General features: G+C 46.3%; 1 protein-coding gene across 5 annotated transcripts in view; it reads left to right on the top strand.

Moving 5' to 3' along the window:
* The window catches only part of SH3RF3 (SH3 domain containing ring finger 3), a 399,165-nt gene extending 380,312 nt beyond the window's left edge, over positions 1 to 18,853 (top strand). For 4 of the 5 annotated variants that reach the window (XM_053920589.1, XM_024552410.3, XM_053920587.1 and 1 more), the window contains 2 exons: positions 1,255 to 1,586; positions 14,384 to 18,853. In XM_053920589.1, coding sequence (XP_053776564.1) covers positions 1,255 to 1,586; positions 14,384 to 14,552 — 501 coding nt within the window. In that variant the 3' untranslated portion in view covers positions 14,553 to 18,853. The remainder of the gene's footprint in view (positions 1 to 1,254; positions 1,587 to 14,383) is intronic. The other variant, XM_053920590.1, reaches the window with a different exon arrangement.
* Positions 18,854 to 19,696: the final 843 nt, after the last annotated feature.

The raw sequence follows: 19,696 nt of genomic DNA, 5'->3' as shown, positions 1-19,696 counted from the left end.
CGCTCTTGCCTCATGCACTCACACACACCTGCAAACATGGTGCAGCCTCCAGTGAGTGTGATGTCTGTCTCCCACACCCAGAATATCTTTAATGTGTCCATGGCAACAGTTGGAGCACTGCACACCTGCACTGCCAAGGGCGGCGAGGTGAGTGCTGCAGAGTTCAGGACAAATAGAAGTGCAGACATGATCGCTGGGACCCCCATGGATGCTGTCTGGGTCCTTGTCTGGAGGAGTGTCACCACTGCAGCCTGACTCAGGCACCTGTGGAGAGCATGCTCCGAGCCCACACAGCATGAAATGAGGGGACAAGCCCTGCAGGGCCCAAGAGTCCTGAGGAAGACCATGCAGGGTCCCACTTGCTAGTGGCTAGTTAGGGTGGATGCAGGGGGTCATCTCTCGGAACTGGGAATGAGTTTTAAACCTGGAGAGGGATCTGGATATCCTAATGGTTTGACATTGAGACAAGCTTCATTCTTGTAAGGGGAGATTCTTCTGATTATTTCACTGGTTGTGTATGTAAGGAACCATGTCCTTAATGTTGTCACATCCCTGAAGGTATGAGAGCCTTCTGCCAGGTGAGGAGGTTTCACCATAATATTCACCAGTGAGGGAATCCAGGGCCCGGGAGACTTTGCCCTCACCAGAGGGCCGCCCTCAGCTCTGGGACAAGCAAGTGACTCTCCCTGGAAATACCAGAGGTGCATATATGCACACATGTGCTGCAGGTTTCCTGTGTGGTACAGATTATATGTGCAGAGGAAAGTTTGCAATGAAAGCTGTGTCTGGAATCCCTTAAGGCTGAAGGAGCTAATCTCAGGAAGCCTGATGCAGAATAATTAACCCCCAAGCAGTGAAGTCCACTTAGAAAAACTGGGTTAGGAGAAACTAAATTAAGTTGGCTGCTGGTTTCCCTCACACAGCAAATGAGTGGCCAGGCTAGGATGGGTCCTGTGATAGCCAGTGGGCGTGTTCTCAGGAACAGCCCCCTGCAGCACACTCTCCTGGGAATGGCACCCTCCTGTCTGCCCCAGGTGCCTCCTGGACTGTTTGGGGCATTTATGCCAGGTTTGGAGAAAGGAAGGAAGACATGAGTTGGAAAAGCTCTCAATGTTAGCTTTTTTTCTTCCTTTAACCACCTTTACCAGATTATGTTTAAAGTTTCCAAAAGGATTATACTTCCCTCCTCTCCCTAACAACAAGGACACTTAGAAGCATTAGCCTACTGGATTTCAATTTTGTGTGTCTTTCTAGAAAGAGAAGAAGAGTGGGCTGCTGAAACTTCTTGCTGGGGCATCCACCAAGAAGAAGTCTCGATCCCCGACGTCCATCTCTCCCACCCATGACCACCAGGTGGCAGTAGACTCCTCACTCCATGGTGCAGTGGGGCCTGAAGTGTCCTCACTGTCCATCCATGGCCGGGCAGGGTCCTGCCCCATAGAGAGCGAGATTCAGGGGGAAATGGGGATGGAGCCACTGCACAGAAAGGCGGGCTCCTTAGATCTGAACTTCTCATCGCCTTCCAGGCAAGCCCCTTCCTACATGGCCGTCACCTGCACTGAGCCCAAGCCGGTGCCCAGAGAGAGGTAAGAGTGGAGGGTCAGTGTGCATCCTCTAAGACCTTGGTGTGGGTTGGTTTGTGAAGTCCGGAACTGCTTTTGGGTCACAGGGACAGCAGGAATTTTCTGAGGATTAAATTGACTAAACATTTGTCACTAGTCGTATCTACTCAGGTCATCATGGATGGTAAGCATTGGATAAAACAAGTTTGGGAATAAATGGGAGCATATTTTATGTTCCGAATCTATCTGGGTCCTAAGTTTGGGATTTATAAGGGATTCATCAGGAAATGTTTTAGAACCAATGGGATACTGAGCCAAAGAGGGGCAGTGAGAGTACTGTGTTCTTTGAGCCCTGGGAAAACCCTGGAGTGGGGCCAGTGGGCTGAGTCTCCATGGGCCTGTGCACCTCACCCAGTAAGCAGCTTTTTTTGAAGCTTAGTCCACTCTGACATCTTAGAATTATAAAAAATTACCCCCAAAACAGCTTCAAAGGTATATACTCTGTTGGGTTGAACCATATAATAACATTCACTTTTTTTAAAACTAAAACCAGCAATTTCATAGAGTTCAGCCTGGCAGGGATGTTCAACTCATGGTCTAGCATGACTATGAATGCGGCCCAACACAAAATTATAAATTTACTTAAAACTTTTTTTTGATCATCAGTTTTCATTAACATTTGTGTATTTAATGTGTGGCCCAAGACAACTCTTCCTCCAGTGTGGCCCAGAGTTGCCAAAAGGTTGGACACCCCGCCAGAGTTTCATGAAAGTGAGTCTAATTGAGGCGATGTGGCCCACTGAGGCCTTGGATTGTGGGACCGTAGGTGCTGAATTTTACAAAGGGTCAGAGGCTGGAGTCTTGCTCAGTGGATCAGCTTTAAATAAGAGTTGGAAGGTGCTGTGGAGAGAGGAGATGATATCAAATTAGGATAATGGGAAAGTACTTTCTAAGCTCCTTCTTGTTGGATCACTGATTAAATGGTAAAAATAAGAAAACAATCCTGGCAACGCTGTCAGATTTTTTTTCATCCCACGTGGCCACACCAACTGCCAGCTAGCTCTTCCATGTGTCTCCCAGCACCTGTAGCCTGAAAAGGCCACCACTCTCCTGAGCATCTGTTCACCTCTGGTGTCATGTCAGGGCTGGTCAAGGTTCTATATAGATAAGGATTAGCACACCTTCCGTGTAAAGGTCCAGGCAGTAAACATTGCAGATGTAGCAGGCCATAGTCTCTGTTGCAACTATTCATCTCACCATGATAGAATGAAGGCAGCCATAGACCATATGTAAATGATGGACATTGAAATTTAAATTTCATGTGATTTTCTTATGTCATGAAATATTCTTCTTTTGATTTATTTTTCAACCATTTAAAAATGTAACAATATTCTTAGTTCTCAGACTACCCAAGTCAGGTGCAGGCCACAATTTGGCAAGCCCTGGTCTTGATGATGGGATTTAGAGCTGAGGCATTGGGGTGGCATTGAGATCCTGGGCCACTGAGAACAAATCTCTGACCAAGGATGTGGAAGGACCACATGGGCCAGCAATTTTTGACTTCTGATAAGCAGGGAAAGTGTAAGTCTCTCTTTACGCCTGCTTTTAGACTAACAGGATTTACAGAATGCTCTGGGCAGGGGTGATATTCAGAACATTTAACAATTGGTATGGATTCTAGCCATGAACCTCCAGGACAGCCAATCTCTGAATGCAGTTTAATATCTGCCAGCATCCCAGTTAGTCCTCCCAAGAACCCTATGAATTCAGTAACCCCATTCTATAGATGAGAAAACTGAGGTTAAGTAAAAAGGCTGAGCAATTTGCTCAAGATCACACAGCAAGTTAGCAGCAGAGCCAGGGATTGAACTGAAGCTTTCCAGCCCAAGAGTAGACTCTGAACCACCCTGTTTTGTGTGGTGCATTATCAGTAGCCACCTGTGCTCACCTGGCCCACAGAGGGATCTAGGTATGTTCAGTTGTAAACAGTACGAGTATGTCACGAGATATCAGCATCTGCTTCTGGATCCTCCACAGTGGATCACCACCCCACTGGCTGTCCAAGGTATACCTGTGGTCCCAACCCCCCAGCAGGACCCATTCCAATTAAGTGCCTTCCCACAGCAAGACCCCAGACCCTTTGGAACTGGATTCATATACCACCACACCACTACTTGCACACATACCACATAACACACATACTCCACACAAATGACAGACCACACAAGCACACACATTTCAGAAGCACACACCCACCACAACAAAAACACACACCATGCAAACATCTCAACACACAAAAACATACTGCACAGAACACACGAACATTAAACAAAACAAAAACACAATCCAAAAGTACCACATAAACACATAAACACAAACATACGCTACAAACACAAACAGCACACACACACACTGCATATACACACACAAACACCACACACCACAAAACACACACCAAACACATACCACAGAAACACAAATATACCACAGAAACACAAATATACCACAAATACACACCACACACACAAGTGAACACACACACCACCCAAATACCACACATCACACAAACACACTACAGACATACACCACACCCCCCCACAAAAAACCCATACACAACACAAACGCATATACCACACAAGCACTATTCAACACACACACAAGCACACATATATACCATGCATGCACACACCAAATATACACAGCACACACACCAAACACCACACACCACATCAATCACTACAACAAAATCACCACAACACACAAGCACATACAACACAAACACAAAAACACACCACAAATACACATTTCACAAACCACACACATTACACACACTACAAATATACAAACACATCACCCAAATACTCACATATCACACAAACACAGACATCATAGCACACATACCAAGTACCATATAACTACATTTGACACAAACACCATAACACACAAACACAGACCACAAATATACAAAAACACCACATTGACACATACAACAAATACCACAACAAAGAAACACATATCTTAAAAACCACACACTACAGAAACATACCACACAAACATCATAACAATACTACTCACACACACACACCACATAAGCATACACAAACACACATAAGCCCAACACCACAAATATACACCATATATATCATACAAATACTACATGGCACAAAAACTAGAAATACATGAGCACAACACACAAACACCACACACAGTGCAAACACAACACACACGAACAACACACACCACATAGGCAGACACAAACCACAAAAAACATACCACACAAACACAAAAGCACCACATAGCATCCAAGCAAACACACTACTCACATCACAGAAACACACACCAAACACCATGCAGCACACAAAAAATTAAAACATACAAATATGCATAATTACACAGCACATAAACATACACAGTATACAAACATAAACCACAAATACATATACCACTCACTATAAAAACATTAAACACTAAACACACAAAAACAGACATCATAATTACACAAAAATCACACTAACACACAAACCACACATATTTTATACACACAACAGACACACCATAACACAAACACACATCACAAAAACAACACACAAAAACACACAAACACACACCTCAAATACACATTACACATGATACACACCACATAAACACATACCACACAAACAACACAACACAACACATATATTACACAAAAACAAACACACTAAATATATAAGCTACAAAAACATCAAACCACACAATGATAACACACCACAAATGCACAGCACACAAATATGACACATCTCACAAACACATCATGGAAACACTACATAAACCCACAACACCCACACCACAAATACACATATACCACTCACCACTGAAACACATACAACACACAAACACAACAGAAACACCACTACACAAATACCACACATCACACACTATGCAAACACATACCACTAATACACAAGCACACCACAAAACATAGCACAGCACAAACACACATCACACCAAAACACCAAACAACACACACATCACACAAACCTACACATACTACAGAACACCATGCACCACATAATAAGAAATAACACAAAAATACACTTAACACACAAATGCTGTGTAAGCACATACCTTGTAAACACACAAACAAATGCAATATACACCACTCAAACATGTAATCCTTACAAACACCACACAAACACAGAAATGTCACATAAACATTTAAAACACCCAAACACACCATGCAAACACACAAATAAAACACAAACACATGAAATAAACACCACAAACATAGCACACAAATATTAGACAAACATACAAACACTACAAATAAACAAACTACACCACACAAACCACATATACTACACAAACGAAACACCCTAAAAACACACAAAACACAAACACCACTCAAATAATACACACCACATAATCACAAACGCCACACTATCACTACACATCACAAATACCACCTAAGCATGCAAATACCATACAGGCCACAAACACCATATAAACAACACACACACCACACAAATACCACACAAGTATACACAATGCATGAATAACACACATATACAAACACAGGCATTACAAATACAAAGACATACAAACATAAATATACACTATATTTACAAACACATACCTCACAAACACTACACCACAACACACAAAAATACTGCTCAAACACACTCACCATCGAAAGTTCACGTAAATAGTCAAATACAAACTCAAACCTCATATATGCAACACACAAAAAACAGCACACAATACTCTGCACAAATTAACATACACTGCAAAAATAACACAAACAACACATCACTACAAAAACACACCCCCTACAAATACACGCACACCACGCAAACACCTGTCAAACAAATTCATCACACCAAACACACACCATAAAAACTTCACAACACAAAAAAATACCACACGAGCACCTACACAACTAAAACATCACAGAAATACACAAACACAAACCTCAAATACACAAAACACAATCACCAAACACTACAAACACACCACACACTATACACTTTCACTCCACAAACACACCACGAAAATTTCGCAGACCACACAAACATACATACACAGATACACACTACAAATACATTCAAACACACCGAACAGATACCATATAATAAGTACACACACCACAAATACACTACACAAACATATACCCCACCCAGACATACACAGTACACAAATGTACCACTCAAGCACACACACCACACTAACACACACCACTAATATACAAACAGACCATGTGGTGGGGGCTCCGCCTGCAGAGCCTCCCCAGCTGCCACGGATGAGAATAAGTCTACCAAGACATGATCTGCTTGGGAAGAAGAGTTGGCCAATCTCTCAAAGGAGACAGACCTTGAGCCTGTTCCTCAATGAGCTTTTATTGGGTTCAATTTGCACAGGAATACAGGTAAAGCTCATCAATCATTGTCAGGTAGTAATGATCAAATAATAGATAACATTCAAAGAACTGTGAGGGCTTATTCTGAGTCAAGGTCAGTTAGCTAAAGAGCCATAAAACTTTGGGAAATGAACTCATTTTGTTCTTGGACCCTTATCAGAAAATTGAGGGCATTCTTAGCAAAGCAGGTGTCACAGGATTTTATGCATTCTTTCTTAGGCCTGATTGCCCCAGGGAACCACCTGTTCCTGCCCAGGGCTGCACCACCCTCTGGCATTGTTTCAGGCTTAAGTCAGGCAGGGGAAGCAAGGAGCCAAGAGATTAGGAGACTTTTTGCAGACAGAATGAGGACTGAGGCTATGTCAAAGCTGAGGGGTGAGGGTCCATCACCCCCTTTTTCTATAGACCCCCAAGTCCTTCCCTGAGGGCCCTTCAGTGACCGTGCCTGTCTTAGGTCATCCCTCCCTTGAGGAAGCTTACCTGTCACCGGCTAACCAGTCATCTGCTAGGGGCCAAACAGGTTGAAATAAAGGGGGCAGAGGCGGTGCCCCTGCCAGGAAGATAAGCTTCTCCTTAGTGGCTTATGGTCCCAAGGTCTCTTATTCAGCCTTAGCCAAGGTTACAGCTTCTGAAACCAGTTAGGGAGGTTCCCAACAAGACCACACAAACAGGCACCCTACACACCTGACACACCACAGCGCACACACACCAGTTTCACCAGTTTGTCTCTCTTGGTCTCTCTCTCTCTCTCTCTCTCTCTCTCTTTTCACCCTCCCTTTTCTTTCCAGGGGAGCCTCCTCCAACTTTGGGCTGCTCCTCTGTGGAACCAACCCCTGGCTGCCTGTGATTTCTGAATACGGGTTCTGGTCCTTCCTCCCTAGATCACAAAGTTGTTGGCAAACTTCTAGATATTTCAAACCTGCTCTCATGTCTTCCCTAGGTTTCTGTTCTTTCCCAGATCCTACAACTTCCAGACTGCTTAAAAATGTCTTTAAAGACCTTGTTAGAAAAAAATCACAGAAGTCTATGATTACCTAGAAGATTCAGAAGATTCTTCACATTCTCTGAATATTCCAACTAGACAGTGGGTTATGGTACCCAGAGCCTCTTGGTGCCCTCTTGTCCCCAGCACTCTGCACAGCTCACTAGTGACCAACCTCCTCATGCGTAAGCCACTTTGTCTTGAGAACTCCTGGCAGGTGAAAGCTAAGGACATGACAATGGAAATGATCACTGTCCAGGCTGAGGCTACTCCTAAAAGCACTTGGACTCAGGCCATGCAGGCTTGTGAAGAGGCAAGTGGCTGTGACAGGAATCCTTTCTATGGGGTCCTCTGAGGAGAGCCCACTGTGTGCAAGGCCACTTTATGATTGTGGAGATGGGAGAACAGGTAGAGGGCAGGCTGGGTCTCAGACTCAGGCTGCCACCACCAACACGCTGAGGAGGGGTGCCCCCTCTTGCCTGGCACTGCTAGGCACCATGTGCAGCAGAGCCACTGTCTGCATCTCACTGAGGTCTCCTAAGTACAAACCACCCTGGGTCTGACCATCTATCCCCTCAGGTTTGGGGAAGACAACAGGAGACCTGTAAGAGCCAAGCCCACAAGACTGATGTGTAAACCAGAGGGCCAGTTTACAACCCTTCCCAGGAAACCTAACATTTGGGAATCTGGACATATTCATGCCCTGTGGACAGTGTGCAGAGGGAGCCACATTTCTGGAAGTTGCTTTGGGAGATCACAATGGGATGTGGTTTCATAACTAATGCCCTGTCTCCCCAGCAGAAATATGCCAGCCCTGGACAGGTCTGGCTGTGTTCCTAGGCAGCCACCTCACTACCCTCATTCTCCAGATGCTTGCCCTCTCTGTCTTGTATCTTGGCAATGTTTCTGAGTGGCTTTGAGCAATCACACTTGCTACTTATTGGCAATTTCACCCCAAATAAGGGGTTTTTTTGAGCCTCAGTTCCCCCATATATAAAATAGGGGATAATAATACCTACCTGATAGTTATAATATTTGTAAAACACCTAGATTAATATCTGGAAAATTATGAGCACATATACAACAGCAACAAAAATATATGGAATGACAGCCCTGGCTGGTGTGGCTCAGTTGATTGAGCATTGTCCTGCAAACCCGAAGGTCACTGGTTCAATTCTCCATCAGGACACTTGCCTAGGTTGTGGGTTCCCTCCCCAGTTGGGGCAGGTGCAAGAGGCAACCGATCAATGTTTCTCACATCAACGTTTCTCTCCCTCTCCTTCTCCCTCCCTTCCCCTTTCTCTAAAACCAATAAAAGAAAAAATATTTTAAAATTTGTAAAAAGAAATGATATATATACTATTATATCATATGATGTATATAGTAATAGATAATGATTCTTCCAGTGCTGCCTGCTATGCCCTCTCCTATTTTGATAGCCACAGTCTTTTTTCCCCTATGTTCACACAGGCAATCTATTCACCCTCACATCTTGCTGGCTTGTAAGTTGTTTGGCTTTGTCAGGATGTAAAGTTTTTGGCTTTGATGTATGTATTATGTGTCATGGTAGACAGAATAATGGCTCCCAGAGATGTCTGTGCCCCAATTCCCCCAAGCGAGATTATTCCATATTATCCGAGTGAGCCTACTGTGACCACAAGAGTCCTTTTATGTGGAAGGGGGGGTACAAAAGAGAAGGATACAGTGATATGATGGGAGAAAGACCCACTCACCCTTGTTGTCCTTGAAGATGGAAAAAAGGAGTCTCCAGCCCAGGCATGTGGGCAGTTCCAAGGAGCTGGAAAAGGACAGGGGCATAATCTCCCATGGGGCCTCCTAAAGGAACCAGCCCTGCTGAGACTTTGATTTTATCCCTGTGAGACTGTTGGGATGACATAAAGAATCACAAGATAAGAAAGTTGTGTTTTATTATGCCACTAAATTTGTGGAACTTTGTTATAGCAGCAATAGGCAACTAAAATACATGTTGATATTAGAGTGTAATGTCTAGAGTATAGATGTGTCCTTAACATTTCCTAGAGGGACACTGCTCTGTTGTGAGCACATTCCACCAACTTGGGGACCATGGGTCCTCAACAGTGCAGAAGCAAATGCTCTGAAAAGCCTGCCAGGTGGAGGGCCCCCCTGTGATCCCTGTTGTCAGGGAGGAGAGCAGATGACACGGGAGGAGGACACTCCAAACCTCACAAATGAGGCTAATTGCAATATGCACTGGGAAGAATTCCATCTGATTTTGAGCTTTTTGATTCTGAGTCCTATGTCTGAAAACAAGCTATGTTTGATATAACTTACCTCAGTGCAGGACAGTCTCTCATTGATTTGTGACTCCATGATAATGACCCAGAGTAGCTGCCATCCTCAAGTGTCTGTTGGCAGTCTGTGTCCATAACAGGAAGTATCAATTACTTTAATGCAGCAGGAAGAATGGCTCAGTCTTGGAATGATCTGGACAGGCATGTTAAATGCTTGTCTTATATGTATTCATCCTACGTCATCCATTTGAGCTTATTAAGTTATTTAATTGCTCAGAAGCACCAAATCACTTTTTTCCCTAATACATTACATTTCCTAACACATTTTCTTGTTTGTTTCAAATCTGGCAGTTGAAGCAAAAATCGAATCTTTTGTTCAGAGTATGAGAAACCATCTCACTCTTTGCTTTTCCTTTCCTTGGGAAATTGAGGGAAGGAGGCAAGTGTTTGGAAAGGAGTTGAGGATGGCAGAAAGCCACAGGGAGGACCAGGACTGGTCTTGGTATTTGCACACCCAGCCTGGGTGCCAGAGGCCTGGGAATGGCGCAGTCTGTGTGCAGTGCTGGCTGATCTCACAGGCCACCCATCTGTCCTCCTTCAGGGAGTGGCCTGGCAGGCAGCTGTTTGCATCACTGGGCTGGGAGGGCAAAACTCACACTCTCCTTTCCCTCCTCCTCCACATTCCAAAAGCCAGCTTTTTACTCCCAAGGACATCAGTGGAAACTGGCCCTGATGTCCTGCACCTGCAGCTATTCCACGTCATTTAGAGTACATGGCTGGCCCCGCTCCCTCAGAGGGAGGAGCTCTGCATGCCTGCCAAGTTAGCCCCCAGAGCCACCTTCCTCGCTGTCCCCAAACTCCTGCTGGGCCTGGGTCTGCTCTGCCTGTGCATCATCCCCGAGCACCAGTGCCAACTCCAGCTGCCCTGAACCCTGACTTTTGTATTCCAACCCAGACAGGCCAGTGCTCTAGGCTCTGTGAACAGGTGGAACTAAGGGAAGATGAAGTCTTCTCTGTTTTTTTTACTCAGCATGTCAATTCTCAGACATCAGTATGTAAGCATTCTCCCCTAGAATTTGTTGAAAATGCAAATTTCCTGGCCTATTCCCCCAGCATCTCTGCAAGTAGGTACAGGATGGACACAGGATCTGTGCCAAGGTCCTGACACCATGAGAAAGGCTGACTTGGGATCTCTTTGTTTTACAATGAATGTCCTAGTTTCATAAAAACCAGACTGTACCAGGTGAAAGGCTCCACATATGGAACCCCTTGAGAGAACCCTTAGGACAGCCTGCTGTGGGACTCCAGGGGCCATTTGTGTGGCTGTGGTTGATAGGGAGAGACAGGGACAGGGGGACAGGCCTTTACAGCTGGCTGGCAGCCCAAGGAAGACTGAGGGGAAAGGAGACTCCTACCTTTCCCATCCAACCAGTGAGCCCCGACCATGGCCTGGATGCTGCAAGGGATGAGGGTGCAGCAGGGTGGTGTCTCCTCCAAGTGGTCAGGGGATCCTTCTAATCCTGGACAGGGGATCCTTCACTGCTTCATGGGGTTCCCATAGCCTTCTTCAGTAGAAGGAAAACACGAGATGGGTATGGTGGACAACAGTGGAGGTGCATATCATCTGTGTGACTAGACTTGGTGATATGCCCTGGGGTTTGCAGGAAGAGGGCCCATGGCCCTGTGGATTAGGCAGGTCCCACTGCTCAGGAGCTGCATCCACAGACCTCAGAGCTGAGACAGCCATGGAGCAAGCCTCAGCCCCCAAGCAGAGAAATGGCAGGACAGACTTGTTCTCCCCACCAAGCCCCTTGCACACACTTTCACTCCTATTATCTTTCATTGCCCACAGATGGGACTACTGGCCTTCTGGGGACTGGGTCACCTGTTAAGAGGAGACAAGTGGGGGCAGGAGCTCTTTATTGGGATGCTGGCATGGAGCTGCAGGTTCTGCTGACCCCACTGCTCACTGCTCAGCCTCTCACTCTGAGAGCAGCAGAAACTTCTGGTCCCTAGCTGGCACTCATCCAGCTTCTGCCCTTTCTGCTCCTCCAACACCTTCAACCCCATTTCCTCCAGTCCCTCTCCCAGCCCTATAGCCTCCCCTCCAGTGTGTCCTAGCAGGGCAGTAACTGGCCTGAGCAGTTACTGTGTGCTGGGCTGTTCTGGGTGCTGGACACAGCAGAGAGCAAGGGACCACAGTTCCTGCCACCCATCACAGGGCTGGCACGCCAGCATGGAGAACCCACAACAAGTATGGTAAATAGGTCATGGCAAGGCCCGCAGAAGGTGGGAAGTGCTCTGGGGCAGGTGGAGAATAGCATTGTGGGCAGAGGGAGCAGCTCTGCAGGAGCCCTCAGGTGGGTGCCCTAGGCTGTGGAGGAGGGAAGTACAGGAGAACAGATGTGTTCAGAGGGCAACAGGAACACAGAAGTCTTTTCCCAACTTTGGCTTCTATTCTGAGAGGAGACCACTACAGCTTTCTGAGCAGAGGGCTGTGACCTACCTTATGTGTTCACTGCTGTGGCTGCCTAGTAGACAGCAGTCTGAAGTGGAATGAAGATAAAACTGGGAGCCTGCAGTAGGGCAAGTGCTGTAGCCCGTAAGAGACCCATGGGGACACACATGGTAAGGTTACTGGGAGAATGTGTACAAGAGTGACTCAATGCTTGCCCTCCCAGGCAGCCCAGGCATTGCCCTCGGGACGTTGCCTGGTCAGTTGGGGAACAATTATTGGGCACCTTGGCCTGGCTACCGAGTCCCCTTCAGCCTGCCTCAGCCTACCCATGTCTGTAGCAACATTCAGCTAGGGGTTTTCAGGGAGTAAAAGTGGCTACACCTAGCCTGCCACCAAACACGTTCACTTTTAGTGCTTGGACTTTGTCCTGGAGACCCCAACTCCTGCACCCAGCACCCCCTATACATCATCCAGGACCCAGTCTGATGCCAGAGCACACACACCCCTGTGAGTTCCCGGAGGGGCAGGAAGGTTCAGTTGGCTGGAGTGGTGGGAACAGGCCAACACCTGCCAGGCTGGGGGTGGTGAGGGATATGGGCACAGAGGTCCCCGCTGGTTTGTTATTGATAGTGTTTTAGAAGGCTGCTCCTCAGAGAGAGCAAAGCTCTTTTGAGCCTTCCTCATCCTCTTCTGAGGCTTAAAAAACAGGTGTGGGGGTGAGATGTGTGCCAGACTTGCCTGTGCTGACGCTGGGGCTCTTGGCAAGATGCCAGAGAGGGTCAGACCCCTGTCTCAGATCCAGGGAGCTATTGAGGGGCAGCTCTAAGGAACAGCAACTGGTGTCCACCTAGTGCTGGACCTGCTGAGGCCTCCTGGGGTCCTCAGGGGCTGTGCTGGTCTGGTCAGAGTTCAGGTCCCCAGGTCCCCCTGCAGGTGCCCAGCAGGTCATGTCACCACTTGGATTATATGTCATGTTGTTCTGAAAATGAAGTGTGCAGAGTTTGGAGGCCTCAGGGAGGACCTCAGGTTTTGCAGGAATGAAGTGTGTGAAAAATTGGGCCTTATTTATGATGTGATCTCAGCCAACTCAGGTACTAAGGCCACAACATCTTATGATTTTGAAAAAGAATGACCATTTTATCAACACTGCATCCAAAGCATCTTTACAGCTCATGTGGGGCACCTGCCTGAGAGGTGTCCTCCACCTCCCTGTTCTTCAGACAGCGAGACTGACATTTAGGAGCTGAGGGTACTAGTACAGGGTCCTGTGCCAGGACAGGTCAGAAGGCAGGATACAGCCAAGTGTTCTGTCCTTACCCAATGCCTGACGCAGGCCTGAAGGGGCTGCCCCCGCTCCCTCCCACCCCATGGAAGGCCGCAGTCTGAAAGAAGAATGTGACATGGAGGGACTGCACCTGGGGTGGAGATGTTCCAGCTGCATAGGTTAGAATCTAAAAGATATCAAAGGGAAAAATTATTGTAATTTTTAATAAAAATGAAAAAGTTTTAGAAAAATCAAAATTAAAGATAAATAGAATTGTTTTTCAAGTGGGAATAGTACCCCAAATTACAACCGTTTACACCAAGAGGTGGAAAAGAAAATGAAAAGAGAGATCTTGCAGCAGACAGTGGGTGAGCCTGACCCTGGCTCATCCTCCAGCCTGTCTGGGTCAGGCTCACCTATTGTGGTGTTTGTCCCCCCTTTCCCTTCAGGTACCGAGTGGTGGTGTCGTACCCACCCCAGAGTGAGGCGGAGATAGAGCTGAAGGAAGGCGACATTGTGTTTGTACACAAGAAACGTGAGGATGGCTGGTACAAGGGGACCCTGCAGAGGAATGGCCGCACAGGCCTCTTCCCGGGCAGTTTCGTCGAGAGCTTATGAGGATGAACTCTCCACAGCCCATCACCAGGGAAGAAGGCCTTCCAGGAAGCCCCAAGATGCAAAGAGAGTCACAACACCCAAGGGCCTCAGATGCCTTCTAAGGCCCCTGGCAGGGGACACCATAACCTGGGGCGGGGGCCCAAGGGTGTGGAGGTCATGCCTATACTCACAGCCCCCAACTGAGAGCACACCCTGGGGTTATTCTTGGACAAGATGCCTACTACTTCTATGTGAACTGTAAAGAAACACTTTGAAGAGAGAGGGAGATGCTAATGCAGGTGGACTTGCTGCTGTGACTTCTGACTAGTAGCCATGTCCTTGTGTCTCCTGGTGCAAGTCTGGGAGCTACAGAGGGCTGCTGGGCAGGCAGTGGGCATGGGACCAGACCATTTGTAGAATGTCTTCACGTGCTGTCTGGGCTACGCGCGGGGTTCAGATTGCTCCATCACCTCTCTTTATACCTCAGTCACCTGCCTTCTGGCCACTCAGCAAGGGTGTTGCTGGCCATGGGCCTCCACAGAGGCACCACTGTCCTGGGAAAGCAGCACACAGCTCCTGTGGGGCTCACGCAGCTCCCTTTGGGCTCTGTCTCTGCCGGTATTGTGAACAACACTTTTTGTTGGCCACCACTGTCCCTTTGCATCACTTCTTTCTAATATCTTTTTAATGTAAAGCTGTTAGACTTTATATATTTTTAATCAGTCACACATTGCCTATTTTTCATACATCTGGTGCTGCCTTTTTGTGATGACTTGGTTGAGCTTGAAAGAAAAAATGTCTGAGAAAACATCAAATAGGCAGAATTTTTATATTTACTACACGAATTTTGGAGAACTCTGAAAAGTCCACATTCTCAACATCACAGTGTAGGCTGCTGTTCTGTGGGATAAGAGGGAATCCATTTAAGGGATGTAAGGGAGTTTGGAAAAAGCCAATTTCTTTAAACCATTACCAAATTCCCATGCTTTGTTTAGACAGTGATAATTATTATTCATGAATTGGAAATATTTGGAGTAAAAGGCACTGTAACTGCCTTTTGCGTGGCAGTACAAAGGACATGAAGGTCAACCCCAGCCTTAAAATGTAGAATTTCCCTTTTTTTGCTTTAATGACATGACTACAATGAGCATTATCAAATTATGATTTCTGACTATTGAAATGTGTAGTTTTTACCACAGTTCAAATGTGAGCCTTCAAAGTCTACAAAAACCTTGTGAAGGTTTTGCCTTTTAAAAAAAAAATACATAACTGCTCCCCTATCAGGCAGCGTGAACCTTGGTCTAGATATTAGAGGTACGACGAGGGTGACAGGAATGAGTCATCTCTGCAGACTGGAGGAATCTGGGAGCGGGAATGGAGTGAAAAGAGGAAGGGACATCTCTGACCTGGGGGTCTTCCCCTAGGTGAGGTCCAAGAGACATATTCACAGGCCCAACAGCCTAGAGTCACAGACACAGCCTACAGCAGCCCTGTCATGAGGCAGTCTTTGTTTTCAAGAGATTCACACCTTAGGATGGATCTCTGTGTTGTGGCAGCAGTGGACAAATTCACACGGACTACAGAAATCCTGTGGAGGAAAAGGGAAGCACAGCCATTCTCTCAAGAGGAGAGCTCCCTGACCCTTGCCTGACAGGCTTTTATTGCTTTGCTGGGCACATTACATTGAGGATGGTCCTCATTTATTATGCACAGGTTCATTTTGGGGGTTACCTTTTACAGAAAACAAAGGAGAGGATGTTGTTAATTACATCAAAAAACAAGGATATTTGCAAATGTAAAGGGAAAAGTGGTTGAACTGGTTACACTCATCCTTAGAAGGTTTAGCATAGATTTTAGGAAGTTACTTTAAAGATATGCAAGTAAGCGTTTGCTGCCTCAATTCAGGGGTGGGGGGGAGTTTTAGCAAAAGCAAGCCTCATAGCAGCCTAGGTACAATGCAGTCCTGATTCCCCACAGGAAAACCTATCCATGGGCTCAGGTCCTGTGTGCCAAACCTCACTCCCCACTGGCTTTTTTGAGTGGAGCTGGGCCCACACCACTCAGAACAGTCTCCTATATTTCCCCCTTGTTTTTAGTTAGGACCACTATAGATCCCACAAAGCTTGCTACTTGCTGGTCTCTCACACGACCCTGGGAAAATAATTTGCAAGTGCGTCAAAGTACACAGAGCATTATAATCAGTGAGCTCCAAAGACCCACATTCTCAGATTAAGCCCATCAATCAGTGTCAGGCAGTAATGATCAAACAATAGATAACATTCAAAGAACTATGAGGGCTTATTTTGAGTTAGGGTCAGATGGCTAACGGGCCATAAAACTTTGGGGAAACAAGCTCATTTCAGGCTTGGACCCTTATCATTTAAATTGAGGGTATTAGCAAAGCAGGTTTCACAGGATTTAATGCATTCTTTCTTAGACCTGATCTCCCTGGGGAACCTGCCCTTTCCAGCACAGGGCTGCACCCACCTCCAGCATTGTTTCAGGCTTAGGTCGAGCAGGGGAAGTAAGGCAGCCAAGAGATTAGGAGACTTTTTGTGGACAGAATGAGGACTCAGGCTATGTCAAAGCTGAGGGGTGAGGGTCCATCACCCCTTTTACTATAGCTCCCAAGTCCTTCCCTGAGAGCCCCCTCATGATTGTGCCTGTCTTAGGTCGTCCCTCCCTTGAGGAATCGTACCTGTCATTGGCTAACCGGTCATGCACTGGGGGCCAGGCAGGGTGAAGTAAAGTGGGCAGAGGCGGTACTCCTGCCAGGGAGATAAGCTTCGTCTCTTCAGTGGCTTATGGTCCCAAGGTCTCTCACTCAGCCTTAGCCATGGGGGCTTACAGCTTCTGAAACCAGGCAGGGCAGTTCCCAACATTAGGAATACATTCTTAGCTGTTCAGTCACAGTTTGTAAACCTTCTCTATATTTTTAAAAAACCACTCAGGTTTAAATTAGGCTGAATAAATTAGCCTTTGGTAACATAAGACCTCCCTGATTTTTAGGGATGTGATGAGATCCACAAACATTCCCTTGCCTGGCGTGATGCTTCCAAATACAAATGCTTATTTTCAGAGTTCCTACTCTGCATTACTGCCTCAAGGGTTAGCATGCTGGTGGGATCACCCTAAAGAAAGGCTTGTTTCCTCTCTGATAATAGACTTAATAGAATTGAAAAATTTGTTCTGTATCAGAAAAAATACAATTTAAACATAGGGAGCCTTGTGCATGAGTTAATGACAACCAGAGGGTACCTATTTGCCATGAGCTGCAAACTTAATTGCAAAAATTGTGTGCGTGTTTAAAGTCATGTCGTCACCAAAAACATGCATGGATTAATATGTTGACTGAGGCGAGTGTTCTCCACTGAAACCAGGATTAACTCATTTCTCCACATAAAAAAAGTCTTTTTAAAAATACCGACAGCTTTACCAAGCAACAGGATAAACTAACTTGGACCTTCTTTTCTTTCCTGGCTACTAACCACATGACGCTCATGGTAGATGGGAAGTGCTGAACAGCTCAGCAACTATGGGTGAGGCGGCAGCCCACTGGGCCCAGCACCCCTCACAGCAGAGCTGGGAAAAATGACCAGGGCCTTTGCAAGGCATCAGCTGTTGCCACTCATAACAGAGTCAGGGGTGGCCATTGGTACTGACTTAGGAAAGAAAGCAATGCCATAGGCCCAGCCTGCCAGGTATCCTCTCAGGAGGAGCTCCTAGAGCAAATACCAGGTACCCAGAGGGCAGGCAGGTACAAAATAGGCCCCAAATTTTAGGCTGAGTTTTCAAACACGTTTAGTCAGATTCATCAGTCTTTATGATCATTTAACCTGCAGACAAGAGAAGGATTAGACCTTTCCTTCAAGCCATCTTCTTCAAAGGACACATTCATTTTGTTTACGAAGGTAAAACAATACCTTGTCTGAAACCCTCACATTTCACCCTGGCCCAGGGACTTACACATCTTGGTTGTGCAGTGGTATTTGGCAGCCAGGGTGACTTGCTTGAGGAGCATAGTAGAGTCCACAGCCACCACTGAGAGAGGTCAGTGGACACCAAGATGATGGGTACATAAGGCCCCAAAAAATAATGGGAGGGAGGTGGAGAACCAGAGCCAGGCAAGAGCTTCCCTGACTCCAGTGTCCCAAATATGCTCAGCTGCCTGTCTGAGAATTTTTTTGCACTTTGCACAGTTCACACACACATGCACAGACCAATGTTTTTGTTATACATGAATGTCAGTGTGTGATTTTGGAAGAATTCACAGTGTTGACAAACTGTGATGCCTGTGTTTCTGAGTCTTTAAATAAAAATTAACATGGAGAGGTCTCGTATCTGGGTGGTGGGAGCAGTGAGGGTGGGGCAAGGTCTGAGAGGGCTTGAGCAGAAACACCTAGCTTGATAGGAGCAAAACTTGGCAGGCACCACCCCATGTCCCTGCTGGCCAGCCTGCTGGCTCATACACCTGTCACCTAAGAGTGCCCCCTTGTGGGAGACATGAATTTGTGTCAGGGTGGTGGGCCACTGAGCAGACTGAGCAGACTACTAAGCCTGTGCCAGAGATCCACTGGCTGGCTGGTAAGTATCGAGCCACAGTTGAAGGACCCCTAGCTCCCTTCAGGGGTTCATTTGCCTGAAAGGTTTGCCCCCTTGACTTTCTGCAGATGACTCACATTCCTTGTTGTGGGAAAGTTTTTTGTGTCAGTAGCAATTCAAGTTCCTGGCAACCAGAAGTGTCTGGTATTGACCTCTCAGACCAGCACTTGCTGGTCTGTCTGGCCCTTGGGATCACCGCGTAGAGAAGACCTGGAAGCCACCAACAGAGGGGACTTCAGGAGACTGCCAACCTCCAGAAAGGTAGACCTGACCCAAACCAGCCAGATAGACTACTGCTTGGCAGAGGGCTGTCTGGGCAGCCTAACATCTGTCAGATGTTTCCAGAAATAGGCTTTCACTGCCTTCTTAGGCAACACAAATGCCTATATTCTTTGGCTATCGTATGCATGCTTGAACTAGAAAGAAGCTTAGCAAAAAAAAAAAAAAAACAAAAAACCAAAAAACTTTACTCTTCTATACAAATTAAATGAACTTGTACAAGATCAGATAACATATCATGAGTTACAGGTAGGGAGGACAGTGAGGACCCAGTACTCCAGTAA

Source organism: Desmodus rotundus, chromosome 3, assembly GCF_022682495.2.
Source record: "Desmodus rotundus isolate HL8 chromosome 3, HLdesRot8A.1, whole genome shotgun sequence".
NCBI classification, from domain to species: domain Eukaryota; kingdom Metazoa; phylum Chordata; class Mammalia; order Chiroptera; family Phyllostomidae; genus Desmodus; species Desmodus rotundus.
The sequence above is the reverse complement of the archived record's forward strand: the minus strand, read 5'-3'. Positions and strand labels throughout refer to the sequence as shown.